This window comes from Heterocephalus glaber, unplaced genomic scaffold (assembly GCF_053883595.1).
Source record: "Heterocephalus glaber isolate CG9 unplaced genomic scaffold, H.glaber_assembly_v1.0 deba00001600, whole genome shotgun sequence".
NCBI classification, from domain to species: domain Eukaryota; kingdom Metazoa; phylum Chordata; class Mammalia; order Rodentia; family Bathyergidae; genus Heterocephalus; species Heterocephalus glaber.
The window spans coordinates 4,307,771-4,324,311 of NW_028258372.1; the positions used below are offsets into that span (position 1 = coordinate 4,307,771).

At 49.6% G+C, this 16,541-nt stretch overlaps 2 protein-coding genes across 15 annotated transcripts in view; one reads left to right on the top strand and one right to left on the bottom strand.

The window, feature by feature from the left end:
* Positions 1-10,850, top strand: part of Sdccag8 (SHH signaling and ciliogenesis regulator SDCCAG8) — a 222,144-nt gene extending 211,294 nt beyond the window's left edge. For 3 of the 5 annotated variants that reach the window (XM_004853507.4, XM_087194049.1, XM_087194050.1), the window contains one exon: positions 5,521-10,850. In XM_004853507.4, the coding sequence (XP_004853564.1) occupies positions 5,521-5,550 (30 nt within the window). In that variant the 3' untranslated portion in view covers positions 5,551-10,850. Of the gene's footprint in view, positions 1-1,006 lie in introns of all 5 variants that reach the window. The other 2 variants (XM_021265534.2, XM_021265526.2) reach the window with 1 other exon arrangement.
* Positions 5,483-16,541, bottom strand: part of Akt3 (AKT serine/threonine kinase 3) — a 259,832-nt gene continuing 248,773 nt past the window's right edge. For all 10 annotated transcript variants that reach the window (XM_004853513.4, XM_087194057.1, XM_087194053.1 and 7 more), the window contains one exon: positions 5,483-10,972. In XM_004853513.4, coding sequence (XP_004853570.1) covers positions 10,887-10,972 — 86 coding nt within the window. In that variant the 3' untranslated portion in view covers positions 5,483-10,886. The remainder of the gene's footprint in view (positions 10,973-16,541) is intronic.

Here is a 16,541-nt window from a genome sequence, read left to right on the forward strand (position 1 = left end):
CAGATGAGCGGCTCAGGGTGGCCTGTGGGCTCTTACAGGAGTATCTGGCATGTTCAGAAGGCCTGATTATCCTAAACGGCCTCTGCTTCAGGCTGGAAACACAGCCACGTGTCTGGCAGCGAGGTAGCCCTGCTCGTGCCCTGGTGACAGAAGCATCTTGGGTGCTGGTGTGCAGTGGGCAGCCTGTGCGGAGGGGGTTCTGGGCCTGGACCCCGAGCTCGAGGCTGGCATGCTGGCTTGTTCTCAGTTCAGGCCCAACCAAACACAATGGCTGTATTAGCCTCCTGCCTCACTGTGGGAAAAACTCCTAGAAAAAGCCTTTCAGGGTGTGAAATGGCTGTCGTTGCCCGAGTGGAGAAGCAGAGACAGTGAGGCACTGACCCAGCTTGACCGTGACCGAGATCCCCTGAGATGTGTGTGCTCACTGTCTGCCCACGCGCCCAGGCAGGGCTGGGCTGGGTGCACCTCTCTGGGGAGACAGGCTGAGCCCTCGGCCGGAGTGGCGAGGGGTGGCATTTGGGCTGAGGCCCATGGGTCCCCGGGGGCTTGGGCCAGGCCTGACAGCTTGCAGCAGAGTGAGGAGTCTCCAGCCAGGCGCCCAGGGCCCCTAACAGCTGGCCAGAAAGGGTGGAGGCACCTGGTGAGGAAGTGAGAGTCTGTTCTTGGGGAGAATGGCATCTGGGATGGGGGAAAGAACAGAAAGTGTCTGTCCCAGGAGCGAGGCCTCTGAAACATCCAGGCGTTCATGGATTTATCTGGTAATGACTGCTTGCAGCTGGCTGGCGTTTCCGACGGCTGCAGCCCCGCACAGGCTATTGGGTTCCACCCTGGATGTTCAGGCTGGGGAGGGATTCCCTCCTAGGCCCTTCGTATGAATCACTTACAGTTTAGAAAACAGAGTCAGAAGCTGACTTGTCAGTGGTTAATCAGTTGGCCCTATGACTTTTAAGCATTCTTGGCAGTGAATTTACTTTCTAATTTGATTTAAACTTGTGCATGGATCCAGCAGCCATATGTGATTATATTCAAGATCATCGACATTATCTCATTACACCAAAGGACTCATAGAATGGAGTTGAAAAACAAGCGGGAGGAACAGACACGGACTGCAGAGGGGAGGAGAGGCCTGGCATGCGTGGGCAGAGGCTCTTGTCTGCCGCCGAGGAGCCCCCTGGGAGAAGAGGCGGCCCAGTGGCGGGTGGGACTCCAGGGCTGCTGCCACGCTCCGTCCTTCCCACAGCCCAGGGCTCTGCCCAGCTGACTTCAGGGCTCCCACGGAGTGAGCTACCTGCGAGACAGATGGTGCCTGAATAGAACAGCAAATACTCTGAACAAAATAAACCTCAAAGCCTCCTCCCAAACCAAGATTTTTTTGGAAAGAGTTCTAAATAGATGAAAACAAACAATTTGATTTCAACCAAATTGTTGTTTTTTTGTTTTTATCCTGATTTTCACCCGAATTGTCAGCCTCAAAAATAAACACTGATACATTCCCAGAAAATATTTTTCAAATAAAAACTGACTCTGTTAAAGTTTGCCCTGATTCTTTCAAAACTGTGTACAAGACACTGTCAACCAAAGTGACTTGCATATTTTTTTAAAATAAACTCGAACATATGCAGCTAAAATGTCATTAACTCCCTGCTGCCTGAGTGGTTTTAAAGAATGACATAAGACCCCAGGTGCTGGGTCTCTGACATAAGGGTCTCAGGGCCCTCGGAGAAACTTCCCCGGCAACTGGAAAGCAGACCTCGTAACTGTTTCTGCACCAGGCAACCTGCACGCAACTGATACTGAAAAGTGCTCCGGGCTTTGTTGAAGCCAGGCTTGCTCTGCTGTTAACAGTTCACTCTGTCCGAGAGCAAACACTTTCAGAACTAGAATCCTGGAAGAAAAAATAAGCTGAATTTTATATGGCTTCAGATACATTTGTTCCACTTATTGCTTCCTGAGTCAGACATTACATTTTGCAATATAAATTCACAATCAAGATTTTAAAGGGAGCTAAATATTTTAATCCAATTAGACAAGTGAACAAAACACTGAATATTACATGTAGTGTAGGGAAGTGGTTCTTGCCTTTAAAAGACTGTAATTCCGTCGCATTACAACCCCAAATGTCAGTGTTGTCTTCATTTTTAACGCTTTCAAACACGAGGCAGCCAGAGGCTCCACTCTGCTGTTGGTGACACTGTCTGTCCTTTGGGAATCTTAAAATCTATTTACCATGGAAACATGGTTCACATAAAACACAGGCACCTGCCCATGTGCAGAGGCAGCGCTCTGACTGGGGACTCCGGAGAGCAGGAGACAAACTCGGGTCTGCGGGCGGGACCCTGCGCAGTGCTCTCTGGGAGGAGCTGGCACTGCGGGCCCGGCCGCCCCGACGCCGACCGCCCCGCCCCCGGCCTGCTCAGTGCCAGTCCCCAGTCCCCAGTCGGGAGAGCCGCCTCAGGGGCCAGGCAGTCTTTTCTGCGCCTGCCCTGCCTGCCTCGGCTCAGGCTGCCTCACCTGGCGCCTCCTGTGGAAGCCCAGGGCAGCACAGCCCGGCCTCAGGCGGAGGGAGAGCAGGGCCTTGAACTCCGGCTGCCACAGCCTGGACCAGAGGCCCGGGGGCAGCAAGAGCGGGAGAAGCGACGCCGGCCGTGACCTCGCTGTGAACTCCGGCCCGCTCTGCAGCTGCTGACCCCAGACTCCAGAGAGGCGGTGGAGGTGGGAGGCCCCGGGACAGCTCGGTGCAGGGTGGCTCGAGGACTCCGATGGAGCAGCCCGGCCTGCTGACAGGTGCGGCCCTGCTCTGCGGCCACCAGGCAGGGTGTCTCCCCCCAACACTCTGTGACCCCAGGTGGACAGCTGAATCCCTCACCCCGGTGCCCCTTCGCCAGCCAGCCCAGACCAGGCGGAGACCGAGCCTTAGTCTGGCGAGGAGGTCGCACTGCCTGGGCTCCCATCTCAGCTCCGCACCTCTTCGGGTCAGTCGTTCAGCTTCCGAGGCACTGAGCCTGGCCCCGAACCCCAACTGCTGAACTAGCTGCCCTTTAGGAGGGAACTGCGTCTGCTATCCGGAGCCCAGCACGGATGGGGAAGGAAGCCACAGACCTAGTACCCTGGTGCACGTGGAAGGAGGCGGCGGGAGAGGAGAGAATGGGACTGAGACAGGGAGGGCAGGAACACACAACTGCTCCCGAGGGCCTGGGCCTCGGACGGGCGGGAGCGGTGGCCCCGGAGAGGAGGGGCAGCTTGGAACTGCCCGGGAGGCAGCAGAGGCCCCACACAGCTCAGCTCACCCGGAGCAATCCTTTCTTAAACGCCAGACTTAAAAGTCAACTTCAAGAAATGGGCACTAGGGGCCAGGTTTGGTGTCGGAGGCTCCAGCTTTAAAGGGAGAACGGTGACCGGTCAGCCCAAATGGCCGGCGGGCAGCGTGCGATTCTGTCGCCTGGGCAGACAGCTGAGGGAGCAGCTGCCCAGCGCCCAGGGGCAGCCTCTCATGCCCGGGGACCACTGCCCTGCAGATGTGGCCAGGCACCCAGGAGGGCCGCAGAGGGGCCTCGATGACAAGTTGAAAGGCCTAGGGACGGGAAGCTGGTGGCCGAGGGCTCAAGTTGCAGTGCCCACGGCTCCCGCACACTTGGCACAGGGTGTGGAGGACGGAGCCAGCTGGAAACACGCATTCCCTAAGAAATGGTGGCCGAACAGCCAGCTGTTAGCGCCTGCTGCCTCGGCGTCCCTGGCTGCACTGCAGGACGAGGGGAGGCACGGAGAACACACTACGAAAGCTTCAGCAGAGCCGGGGCGACCCGGGCCGGCCCAGACGGCAAGACCTGGCTGCAGCTCACTGCACGAGCGGAGGTGCTGTGATGTGACCGTGAGGATGGAGGCGGGCTTCCCACCAAAACCAGCGAACCCAGGGACAGCCGCTTGCCTCCGGGGAAAGTCAGGCCGACTTCCACTGCTTACGTCAGGAACCTCACGTCTGTGCTGCCCCGCGTGGGCGCGCGAGTTGAAGGCGACCATTTCGGCTGGGCTGAGAGCTGACAGGGGAGGGACGCGCAGATGATAAGTGACTGGGTGGCCTTGGGCCCACCGGCACCGGCACCGCAAAGCCTCATTACGTGCTAGCAATGCCGGTTTCCTGGGGCTTCGGTTAGAAACAGAAGAAACAAAAACTGTAACACACTTTGCTTGTATTTCCAGTCTGTCTCTGTTCTGTATCACAGATGTGGCTGTTTTCTATCCAGATTCCTTTCACGTGTCTTTCGAAACAAGACCACTGTGGGTTGTGCACGTCCTTGTTCCCAGGGTGCGCCTGGGTGCCCTAGGGGTGGGACGTGGGGGTGGATGGGCGTGAGGGAACTGGCTGCCTCAGCGTTCTCAGAGCGGGCAGGAGGGACACGCAGTCCTGTCACCGGGCAGCCACACCCAGTCGGCTCAGCCCACCGGAAGGGAGTCAAGGCCTGCTCAGACGGTCGGCAGCACGTCCTGGTCTCGGCACGCTGACTCCCTGCGGCGCTTTCCCCAGCCCCAGGGACCCAGCTGCCCCTGAGGAAAGCCTTCCACTCACAGACGTGCTTGCTGAAAAGCCTTCAAGTCCCTCTCACACACTGCCATCCAGAGCAAAGCAACAGACCGCTTCTCAGACTTTGCTTGGGTGAATTCTGATTTCAGTTTCACTCTGTCCCAGCTTGAAAATCCTCAAGTAACCCAGGCCACATCTGGGCTGTGAGTCCTCCTCAGAGTCTAGCTCAGGGCACCCCCGTGGGGAGCACCAGGCCCCGCGTTGCCTTCCCACCTACCCCGGGGGTGCAAAGCAGACAGCGAAACCCCACCTGGCCTCTTCTGGCCCCCACGCTCCCAGAGGAGCAGCTGTGTGGTGTTCCTCCTCCCCCAGGCGGGGGCGGTCACGCTTCCCCTCACTGCTCCTGCTGGGGTCTAGGCTGAGGGGAGCAGCCCCCGGCACAGGCAGGCCATGCAGCTACTCGGGTGTGAGCATTCCCCAGGCTGTAAGATCAAGGGCCACAGCAGACTCCCTCTTCTGGCAGCTGGGAGGTTCCCAGGTGAAAATGCCTCTATGCTACAGGAAACTACGTGCAGCTAAAATTTTGGTGGCTTCAGCTCGTCTCATTTCACCAGGAATTTCTTAGGGGCCCTCGGCCTACATCCTGCTAATATTCTACCTTTACCCCATAATGTCGAATCATTGTGAAGTGATTCTCTCTGGCCGTATCTTCACATCAGATGTTCTTACGCAGAGGGACAGGTGTCCACAGTACAGCCTCCTTTCAGGCCAAAAGCATTAAAACAGAACAGCCAAGCCTATATTCACGTGCATCATGGGCTTTCATCAGTGGTCAGCTGAGGCCTTTACACAACCATATATATATATATCTTCCACAGTTTTAGCCAATTTTTCATCAAAAATTTAGTAATGAAAGGTGACTAAACCAGCAAATGAGGAGAAAAATCACATTGAAGAACATGATCTATTTAAACTTACTTTTTATTATCATTTTTTTCCAGTTACCCAGCATGCCACAATCTGATTGCTGACCTGGATGAAACAGAGTGAAGTAAATGACTTACAAAGAGATATTTACATTCATCCAATTTGTACTCAATATGCCACAACACAGCACAACCTTCCCAGGGCGACACCACCTGGGGCTGCATGGGGCGGGTCCTCATCCCACAGTCTCTGCCCCACGCTTTGGACTGGAGCCCAGTCAGACCCTGGGTGAGGGCCGCTCCTGGCGGATGTTCTCAGAAATGGCTTGAAGTCAGTTTTTAAATATGCTCATTTTTATGCTTGATTATACACAGGAATTGTAATAAATGAACTTTTTAAGGACTTGAGTTGTAATGTTTCCTTCTTATCTGTAGTAGTGATGAACAAAACACACCAAAAAGGCACATATTTTAAACAGGCCAAAGTATACTAAGGACCCAACGTTTTCCCTGCCATTCACTTTTCTTCCCCTTCTTACGATCTACCCACTGTCCTTTGTCTTTACTTGCCTTTCATCAGCATCCACATTTGTCACCCTACTACTATGTGCACATTCAGGAGACACCCGGAAACACTGTTCTTTCCCTTCTGTGAACAACAACAACAACAACAACCAAACAGACAAAAAAGCATCTTTGGCTCGGCGGTGTCAGACTTTTTTCCCCACAGCAGAACTTGAGCCTACAAATGTACTTAGTGAAATTAGAAAATTTACTTATAGAGTATATCAAATATCTGTACATGGATCATTATTTTAGTCTAAAATAGTATTTGTACTATACACAGTCAAGCCCTCAAATGCTCTAAAGGAATAAAAATGGACACTGAAAACTGTGGTATCTGAGGAGGTCAATGAAACGCCAAGGTTGTGACTGCAGCTGGGACAAGCCTGCTCCCCACTGGCATCAGGTCGGCACAAATGTGCTGCTGCAGGGGCGCCCAGCCTCGCAGGGTGACAGGACTAGGCTCGGAGGTGGTGGCCTGACCCCCACAGAGACCACCCTCACCTGTGGAGCCTGCCGAGTGCTCAGCCTGAGACAGCAGTACTTCTAGAGACGTTTTCCGCTTCATCAAATGTGCCAGACATAGAGGCTGTCACATAGGATATTTTAATTGTCCTTAATTCTGTTGTAGGTACACTGTGAATAAATTATACAATATTCTAAAAATAGCACCTTAAGGAATTACAGAGGTCACTTTTATTTCAGCCTCCTGGATCTTCAGCCCCAGTGGTTTTGAGAGAAGAGCACACGTAAGAATGCCCCCAAATTTGGCTGTATGACATACACATATGCGACTCTGGTCCCAAAAGCCATTCTGCTCTCTGGCTGAGTCACAGGAGCAGAGCCAAGTTCTACAACAGTAGCTTTATGAGGTAAAATCAGAAAAAGGCCCCATCTGGAATGAGTCAACATAAATCAGACTGTAGTCCAGCCACCCTGCCTATTACCCCTAAGTTCATTAACTGCCACGCAGTATTCAAAATATACTCTTGCAAAGGAAGTATGCAGAGCCATGCGTTATCAGGAAGACATCAATGATGAGCTACGTTCCTTAAAAATTCTAAGCCATTTGTTGTGATGATGATTAGGGTCTGAATGAATCCTGGATCTGAGACCTACTCTGTCCCTAGCTCCACAGCAGATCTGTCTTAATCCCGCTGCTGAGAGCCCAGTGTCTCCCCTTTGGAAGTGGCCCTTCATCCAAGTTTGTATAACTGCACTACTGCCATTTTACTGAAGTAAAAAATAATCCCATGTGGTTTAAGCTACGAAGAATTTACATATTTTCCTATCACATCTTATTCTGGATTGGTTAATACCAAGTTGGGGTTGTTAAAAATCTTTTTTTTTTCTAGAAAAGAACAGTATTTAATTTTCTGAGATTACAGAACCACATCCAACAACAACAAACAGAGAAGTAGCAGATTGACATAGTGCTTTATTTAAGCTGTCTGTACGAAGGAAAATAATGTGCATCCCTATCATATACGTGTAAAAATACTAAGGATGTACAGTGTACAAAAACAGTTTCTTGTAGTTATTTCACATCCTTGTGGGTCATATACTTAAGGAAAGAAACAGTTTTAGTATGACCAACAATAATAGTAATACAGTTTCTTGGGTTCATAGTTGCGTCTGCTTAAAATCCTTAACCAGTTGACCGAATCTTTCGCAGATCTAATGAAAGAACTCGCAAGGTCAAGAAATGTCACAAACTATAAAGCTACAGGGAGGTAATTCAATTACCGATTTAGAGGTTTTCTTTTTATTTAAATAAATACTTTACATTTCATGCTTGCCTGTAATGCACTACCAGGAGCAAGATAAGGAAGTTCTACTGTAGACAGTACAAACGGCAGCAGCAAGTGTGTACACTGAGGTGTAGTATAGAGACCCTGCAGTTAGTAAGGGAGGCCCTTACTTTTGTATTCTAGAAGAAGCAAGTGGCCCCCAAGAAGTCAGCTTTGATAAGCCAGAAATCAGGTGTGAGAAATGGAAAACATTCTGGAATAATGCTATGTAATTAGTGTAGAAAGCGAAGCTGGGCGCAACCCTTGCCAACAATCCAAGCAGAAGAGGCCAATTTCCTCCAAGATGGCTGCCTTGTGACAATGGGTCAGACTTCACGACAGTCCAAGCTGGAGTCTGCCAAGCTGGAACTGTATCTGGGTAGGACGATTCCAGGCTTCCAGCTGTTCTACCTGCCAGAATCTGGAGCTACAGCAATGGGCAAGTCAGGGAAGTTTCACAATTTCCCTCTGCACACCTTTGCGTACTGTCTTAAGCCTTCATGCCACATGACTGAGATCTGCGGGGGAGAGGGAGGATTCTCAAAATCGAAGCCAAGAACACATTTTCGGTGACACCGACTGCCTTGGAGGGATGACCGGGCCCCCCGTGCATGGCTGGGGACTGGGGGCCAGCTGTGAGGAAGGGCCGGCCCCAGGCACTGTCAGCGCCCATCATGAATCTCTACAAAGTATCCTTGGCCAAGGTCATGGAAATCACCTTGAGATTTTTTGGGAAAAAACCAAAACAACAAAAAGCTGTGTGCTTAGTGTACAGTGTCCTGCTTTCCCTCTACAGGAGCAAATGCCCTGGACGTCAGCCAGCCTCGGCTTTCTCCTCTTCTCACCCGCTTCCTTCTTAGAAAATGGATGCAAGACAAGGAAAGGACATACCTTCTAGTCTTTCTTGTCACTGTGAAACATTCAACAGAATCCCAAGTGAAAAAAAGTTAATCTATAGATGTAAGAAGGAACTACCATTTACTGTAACTTCCTACTTAACACTAAGGATGAACATCACTCACAGAAATAGGAAAAATTAGGATGAAATCTATGTCTGAATATGTCTTAGCTGCCTTAGTAAAATGCCCTTTAACCCCCGTCAGTCCCAGTGACCCACCCACCGCCAGCAGTGGTTTCAGAGCTATAAATCCTCACTTCCAGCATCACGAGGCTAAGACATCTGCATATGGATATGATTCACCCTACTAGAAAGTCACTTGCTCTCTCATACAAAGCAATCTAATACTATGTCACGATGCAGCCTTCCATTTGGGAGCTGTCAGAGTTGAACTAGAATACATCTCCATGATCATTCCAGGGAGCATGCGCCCTTCCTGCTCACCACAGGCAGGGCTCCTGCCCCTTGGACTTTATAGGCTGCTTTGGAAAATGTCAGCTCCTAGCACCAAAGGGTTTAATCTGAAGATCATCAGTAATGAAGGAGAAAGATGAGGTTTGCATACATGTCCCCTTTCAGTGAGAAAGGTTGGGATTTGGAGACATGAGTATGTACAGAAAAAGAAAAGCTAGAGGTGTTCTTTCTGTTTTGTTTTGTTTTTCCCTGATGGCTTAGTTCAGTGATAAATGTACCTTGATCGGAATAAACACAGCAGGTTTTCATCTTTTACTGACTACTTCATCATGCTCGCAATCTGTTGATTTTGCCAAGTAATGTTCATTTCTTAACATTATTCAGGTCTCGATTTTCTTCATTATGTTATTATGTTGCCAGGTCATCCTAGTATTTTAATTCTCAAGTGAGAAAACATCAATAGCTATTTGTTTTCCTAACCCCTTGGCACGAGTAGCTGATTTTCTCATTTTCAGCACAAAGGGGTTAAATGATGGGATCTCTTCTCCCAAAGCCAAGTTCTAATCAATCTGTACAATTTCGGAGCCTTATCAAAAAAAATTTTTTTACACAGGACAAAAAGTGGATGATTCTCATCAGCGTGTACATTCCTTGCACATGGGTCAAAAGAAACTGCAGTAAGTCTGTTTCATGTAAGTTGGAGCTGCATTTGCTAACATGACATACAATTCTCACTGCTAAAAAATAAATACTACTGCAATATAAACAAAATCATAAAAGGACATTCAAAGTTTTAACATCTGAGAAAAAGCTAATCACCTAGAACTGAAAAAGTAAAAAATTAAAACTAATAAGGCAAACACCTGTTGGTTTACCTTGGTGTACAATTTTGGTGAAAGCAGGATCATTACACCTGTCTACATTCTTCAGCCATCAGAGGTGATAAACATCAAGAAGGGAAAAAGGTTCCCAAGCACAGGGAAAGATGCTCTGGCACAGTGAACCCTAAGACCCTGTAAGTGACTGATCCCGTGCATGTGCACCTGCCGTTTCTCGGTAGAACAGTGTCCACTTGCCCGTGATTGCCCGTGACATCTGGACGTCCATGCATAACACTGGGCTTCCTCTGTAGTATCCAACAGGACTTAGGAATACGTATGTGTATCTCAGCAGTTGTTCAGTCCTCTCCAACGCTGCCTAACAAATTCCAGCCACATCTTAGCGACACACATACTTTCCGCACTGCTCAGATCCACCTTACTAAATCTGTGCACAAACGTATCACCACCCTCCCACAGTTGCCTGTTCAGATATAGAAACTAAATCTTCTTAGTCTAATTAGTTTTTGATTTATCTTCTAGAAAGTTAAAAACTGTACCTAGAATCAGTGTATCTCATTTAGCCTTCACTGTTAGGGGAAAACAAAAAACTAAAAGATCAAGATGCCAATTTGTGCACAATGAACAGTGGTGGGCTCATGACTTCCAAAGATTGTAAAATTACTCCTTAAAGTTGCTATAATAGTAAGACAGTAGCAGCAACAGCATGAGACCTTAGACTGAGATACAATTTCATGCAAAAACAAAAACGGGAGTGTGTCTGTGTACGTGTGTGTTTTCATGGGGTGAGAGGTGGCGAGGGGCGGAGACCCTGGGCTGGTCCGGGAGGTCAGAAAGTGCCCTGCTATCTGTAAGAGCCAGGCCCGGCGGTGCTGTCCCGGAGTCGTTTTCAGTAATAAATCTAAGGTGACAGTGAAGCAGCAGAATGAAAGAGGCTTATTCTCGTCCACTTGCGGAATAGGAAAACTGAGGGAAATGCGGCCGCCTCTCATTGTCCATGCAATCCATGCCATCTTCGTCATCTGTGGGCAAGAAACAGCTATTTTAACTTTATGTTTATTTTTCGCAACATATGTCTGGTGTATATTTTAAAATTTCTAACATTAGAGGAATTAATAGGGACTTCAGCTCCCATAAACATGTTTATCAATAAAACACACAGTAATTATATTTTACAAGTTATCTGCTTTTCATAAACACATAGTCCATGAAGAAATACTATAAAATCATCTCTAAGACATCAAAATTTTAAGATTCAATAAAAATGTAAAAATACTATCAAAGAAAGCAGTTTTTAATAAGGACCAATCTTTAATAACTTTCATTTCATGAGGCAGGAGGACTGCAAGTCTGAGCTTAGACTGGGCAACTTAATGCTTAATGTGACTCTGTCTCAAAATGAAAAGATCTGGATCTCCGGTACCACAAAATAAAGTAAAATAAAATAAAAATAAAATAAAAAGATCTGGGGAAGATCAGTGTGAAGGCCCTGGGCTCAATCCCAGTACAGTGAAACCTTTGACTTACAAACTCAATTTATTCCCCAGGGCTGGTTGTAACTCAAGGTGGTCAACTGAAGGCTCAGGCTCCTCCACACAGCCTTCACAGTCTCTCTCCTGTACACAGGCGGATCTCAGTGTCCTTAGAGAGACACTGGCCCAGGATTTCTCAGTTAACCCCACACAGGAACGGATGCTGTCGTGTTCCTTCCAGAATTCTCTAAGGGTTAAATCTGTATCTGAGACCATCTGGAAGCACAGCCGGCATTTCAGTTGTAACTCAAGACTTTGTAAGTTAAAACTAAAATTCCAGTCATAACCCAAGTTGTTTGTACGTTACACTGGTCATAACTCGAGGGTCCACCGTACCACAAAAAACCAACCAACCAAACAAAAAAAACATGGAAGATCACACTGCTCTTCCTGTAACTGCGACAACAACGCGTCTGTCAGAAAGCACCCCTCAGCCAAGACACCTCCCTGTGCACCTGCTCTGGGTTGAGCACCACACACACCCATCAGACAGAGCTCAGATCAGAGACCTGCTGCCTGACTCCCTGCCCTGTCCAGGGGAAGTGATCTGCGTTAACATGTTCACAAAGGGGCCATAATTCGTATGTCTCACTGCTGAGCAGTTTGTACCCCTGGTGGTACATGCGTGACTGGCCCATCAGGCAGCTTTTTATTAATTTTATTAGTAAAAAGGATGATAGAAGTGATTAGATCTGTATGTGCCACCAATGGTACGATCCGCCCAACACAACGGTCACGCATGTCCCACTGGTGGCTCAAGCCCGTGGGAACGTGCTGAGTCTCTCCCACCTGACTCCACGCTCCTTCAACTGGATGCTGTCCTACAACCACAGCAAGTGAATCTGTCAGCTACTCACACTCCCATCCTCAAGCACAGGAAGTGTTTCCTCAAATCCAGAAAGGGGTACACTGCCAGTTCTTTTCATTTTCCAGCCTCTCCAGGGAGCATGGATTTCATGTGAAAAGAGCAGGAAGAGAGACCAGACCCGCCGCACTGTGCAGTGACCCTGTCACTCCTCAGAGAAGGGTGCTGCGCCACTGTCTGAAGAGCAAACAAACATCTCTCTTCTTTTCTTTCCTTATTGGTCATCTTTTCTGTAACCTCTTCTTAATGCAGAAGATTCTCAACTGACCAGAATTTGTGACCTCTAATGTCATCAGAGGTGAGGGAATCCACCCATCAGGCAGCAGTGCACAGGGCAGGACTCAAGCAGGCAGCAGCGGCCAGCCGCACAGGCCGAGGCCAGAGGAAGGCTCTGCCTTCACACCCAACATCCTTCAGAATGGAGCTAACACAGCAGCCCTGGGGTCAATGCCTCCAGCGGAATTTCCAGGTACGCAAAGCCGTAGGAGCTGAGGAACGATGGCAGTCGCTGTTGAGTTACAGTGTAAAGCCTCTTTAGAGAAAAAGCAGCTGCATTTGGAGTGTGCAGACTCTGACAGGTGCCAATCACATAGCAAAGAAACAGTTTTCCCCATGAACAGCTTTGTTTTGCCGAGTGTTTCTGCACAGCAAACACACAGCGAGCCCCGGACATCAAACCCGGGGAGCCCGGTGGTCGTACCGCCTCTGCCAGCAAGGGGCAGGAGCTGCCAGCTTCAGGGCCTCCGAGGCAGCGGTCTGTGCAGCAGCACTGGGCGTCCTGTGGAGGAAGCCCCGACTGCAGGACGCCAGCTGAGGACTAAGCCTTTGCTGTCACTTCAGTAACAAATCCACCCCACTTATCACGAGTGAGAAATCTAAATGTCACAGATAAACTGGAGGACCCATTCCCAGATATCCTTTAAAGCCAATGACACCCTTCGCTCACGGCGGCTCTGCTTCCTCAGGGCTGGCAGTGGTGAGGGGTCGATTCCTGACCTTGGCCCAACTGGGCAGCTTCCTGCTGTGAGAGGGCCCTCACAGGTATGATGAGCACGAGGACATGAGCTACATTAGAAATAGCATGCCTGGACAGAGATGCAGAACGATCAACTCTGTCCTCAGCCAAGTCCGAGTCTGGATCCAAGCAGCATCAAGTGCCCAGTTTTCTTAGAGCAGTGAACAAATGTAATTACATGGCAATGAAAGCTCCCAGATCTCAAAAAAAATTCTCTTTTTCCCTAAGAAGAAGGCAGAGGACCATTAATGGATATAACGAAAGACAACACATTCCAAAATCTGTTCAATTAATTAACACTAGTGAGGACAATCTGGCATGTTCTGCAGCTGTTTGTAGAAAATGGAACATTTTGCTTTTCTTAACTGCTGATTTGTTCTAAAAAATAACTGCATTCTGTTTTATAAAAGCAAGGTGGCACGTAGGAAGACAACCACCAGTGAACAGCCCTGCTGTGGACACCCGGGAACAAAGCCTGGCTGTGTGAGTGGTCAGGGCCATTTCTCCCAGCACTGCTCCTCCAGGCTGCAGAAGAAACCTTGCTCTGCATAACCACAGCCTAGACCTGACTCTTTCTTATGTGCTCCCTAAGGGAATCCAGGCTCTGTCCAGGGAGTGTTAAACTGAAAACCACTGCCCCCTGGACCAGGCACAGCTGGGCACCAGGGAGCCCTGCCCTGCCTGCAGTGTGGCCTGTCAAGACTGGGCCCACACTCCAGGAGCTCGGCAGGGCCATATGCCACTTGTGATGCCTGTGGAAGACAGCACTCCACAGGCCCGGGCCACAGCAGGCTCTGATACCCGCTGGGAGTCAGGACAATGTCTGGGCTCTTGTGGGCCCTGTCTTGTCTAGAGTGGGCCCCGCCCCCATCTTTTCAAGGCACTGAGGCTTTTAACATGACCTGTGTCTGAAATGACATGATGGATGGCTTTTATACTGTTAATTCATGAAGCTAAGGAACTAGATTCAAACTGTGCTCTAGAAACAGTGCTGAGGGGACTTAAGGCATGTTCAACCATCAAGTCTCATTTCAGAAGCTCTGCACATGAGTGAAAATTCTTAACCCGATGACCATAAGGGGAATGCAGGTGAGAGAAAGGGTTCAGATACTCTCTGTCCATGACAGTGCTTTAAAATTCAAATCAGTCATGAAAGAGTCACTGACCAGCTATGGAGGTGTTTGTAACAGTTTCTACTTTAATTTACTTGTGACCAAGGAGATTTTCAAGCCAGTTTGCTATGGCCTTTCTGGTCTACATTTCTAGGCAGTCCCTCCCTTCCCACAGCACCCTGCCCCCCATACCTTTGGGCTACGCACCAATCATATTGGGCCGATTGTCACCCTTTCTGTAATAGATCACAGAAACCCAACAGTGTGGACTGGTTTCGATTTGGGATGACACTGAAATTAAGAGTGGCCCCACTTGGAGAATTCTAGGTGTCTTTCTTAAAGACATGGCTTCTCAGACCACAACAGGACAAACAGCAGGCTCCTAGAAATTATCCAGCCCTGCTCTCCTTTCCCAAGAGACAAAGGAACCCGCCACACCCCAGAGGAGGGACAAGGGACAGGTTCCCAGCTCTGAGTCCATCTTCACTCTGCCTCCCAAACTGGGATCTTGCTTCTAACTTTCTGAAGTAAACAACCCACTCAGTACCTTTGGTTCAGAGCCCGTCTATTGTGATGACTTCCGGATTCACAGTTAGCTACCCTAAGAGATTCCCCAGGTGTGTCCTCCCGGCCCACGCCACTTCGGGCTGCCTTCTAGGAAGTGTCCACCCAATACCTCTGCGGAGCTGAGCCAGGAGCTGGGCCAGTGGGGGTCCAGGTTCCCTAGATTCTTCTTCTCAGAGCTACTGAGTCCTAGTGGCAGAAGCAGAAAACAAATGGACGGGAAAAACCATCAGCAAGGAAAGGTGTGTGGGTAAAGGGTAAGCTCGGAGGCCAAAGGCAGCTCTCTGAGGAAGGGGCTCCAGGGCTGAGAGCTGAACAAGGAGGAGCCGTGCCTGCAAGTGTCTTAGACAAAGAGCACTGGAGGCAGGGGAACAGGACATAGCAAGGTCCCAAGGCACAGGGAAGTGCGGCGGGTTCCAGGTGTGGTTGGAGTGCAGGGCAGGGCAGCGGGGAAGCTGGGACAGGAGGCGGCCAGAGAGGGGACAGCCTGGCCTGCTGAGACTGCGAGCCAGGGGAGTCTGGATGCAGCGTGTGAAGGGAGCCACTGCAAGGCTGGAAGCTGAGGAATGACGGTCTGACTCCGACTGGGGTTCCATCCAAAGGCCAGGCCCAGGAACTGCTCCCTGGTGGGAACTGCCCAGTGGCTGCACTGCTCACTGGAGCTGCCCAGCACTGGGAACAGCTACACTGCCACATCCTCTCTGGGGCCGAGGCCAGGGCCCGTGTCCAGTATCCCTACTCAGACGGCCCTCAGCCATGTGCCGAGGACTCCACAGGCTTTCTAACAGCTTGGCTCTTAGCACTCCTGCCAGCCTAGCGATGGCACGCTACCCCACTCCAACACACGGACACTTCACAACTTAGCCTGGGCACCACCGAGCTGGTACGCCGGCTCCCAGCTGTGGCTGACACTAACTATGGGACCTTGGCAACTCAACTTCTCTCTGGGTTTCAACTTCCGTGCTTTCAAAACGAAAATGTTAACAACTTTTTGCAAATCTAAAAAAGGAAAGAACAAACTGCCCAGAAGCACCAGGCACAGGGTGGCTCAGTCTCCTTGCGGCAGAGCCATGGACCCAGGCTGAGGACTCAAGGTCCAGAAGACTCCTGTCCACTCTGCAACATTCAACTCTGCTGCCTGGGACCACATACCTCACTAGTCTCACAGGGCCACTCTGGGTCAGCACCACCAACCAATGGGCAGAGAAGAAATGTAGGGAACAAAGGAAAAGGAGAGACACACAAACACCATGTTACTGTGTGAGGCACAGAAGAATTCTTTTAGCTATCTCAGCATCATCCCAAACTCAATCCTATCCTCATTCTCAAATCAATGGCAGTCAAACACCTTGTCAGCATGAGAATGTCTGTAGGTTACATCTGATAACTTCTTCTTTCATTAAAATCCACTGATTTATGGTACTTCTCACAACACGGGGCTGATACACTACCGTATAATTTGAAGTATGCATGGACATATATCGTACTAGATCTTTAATTTGT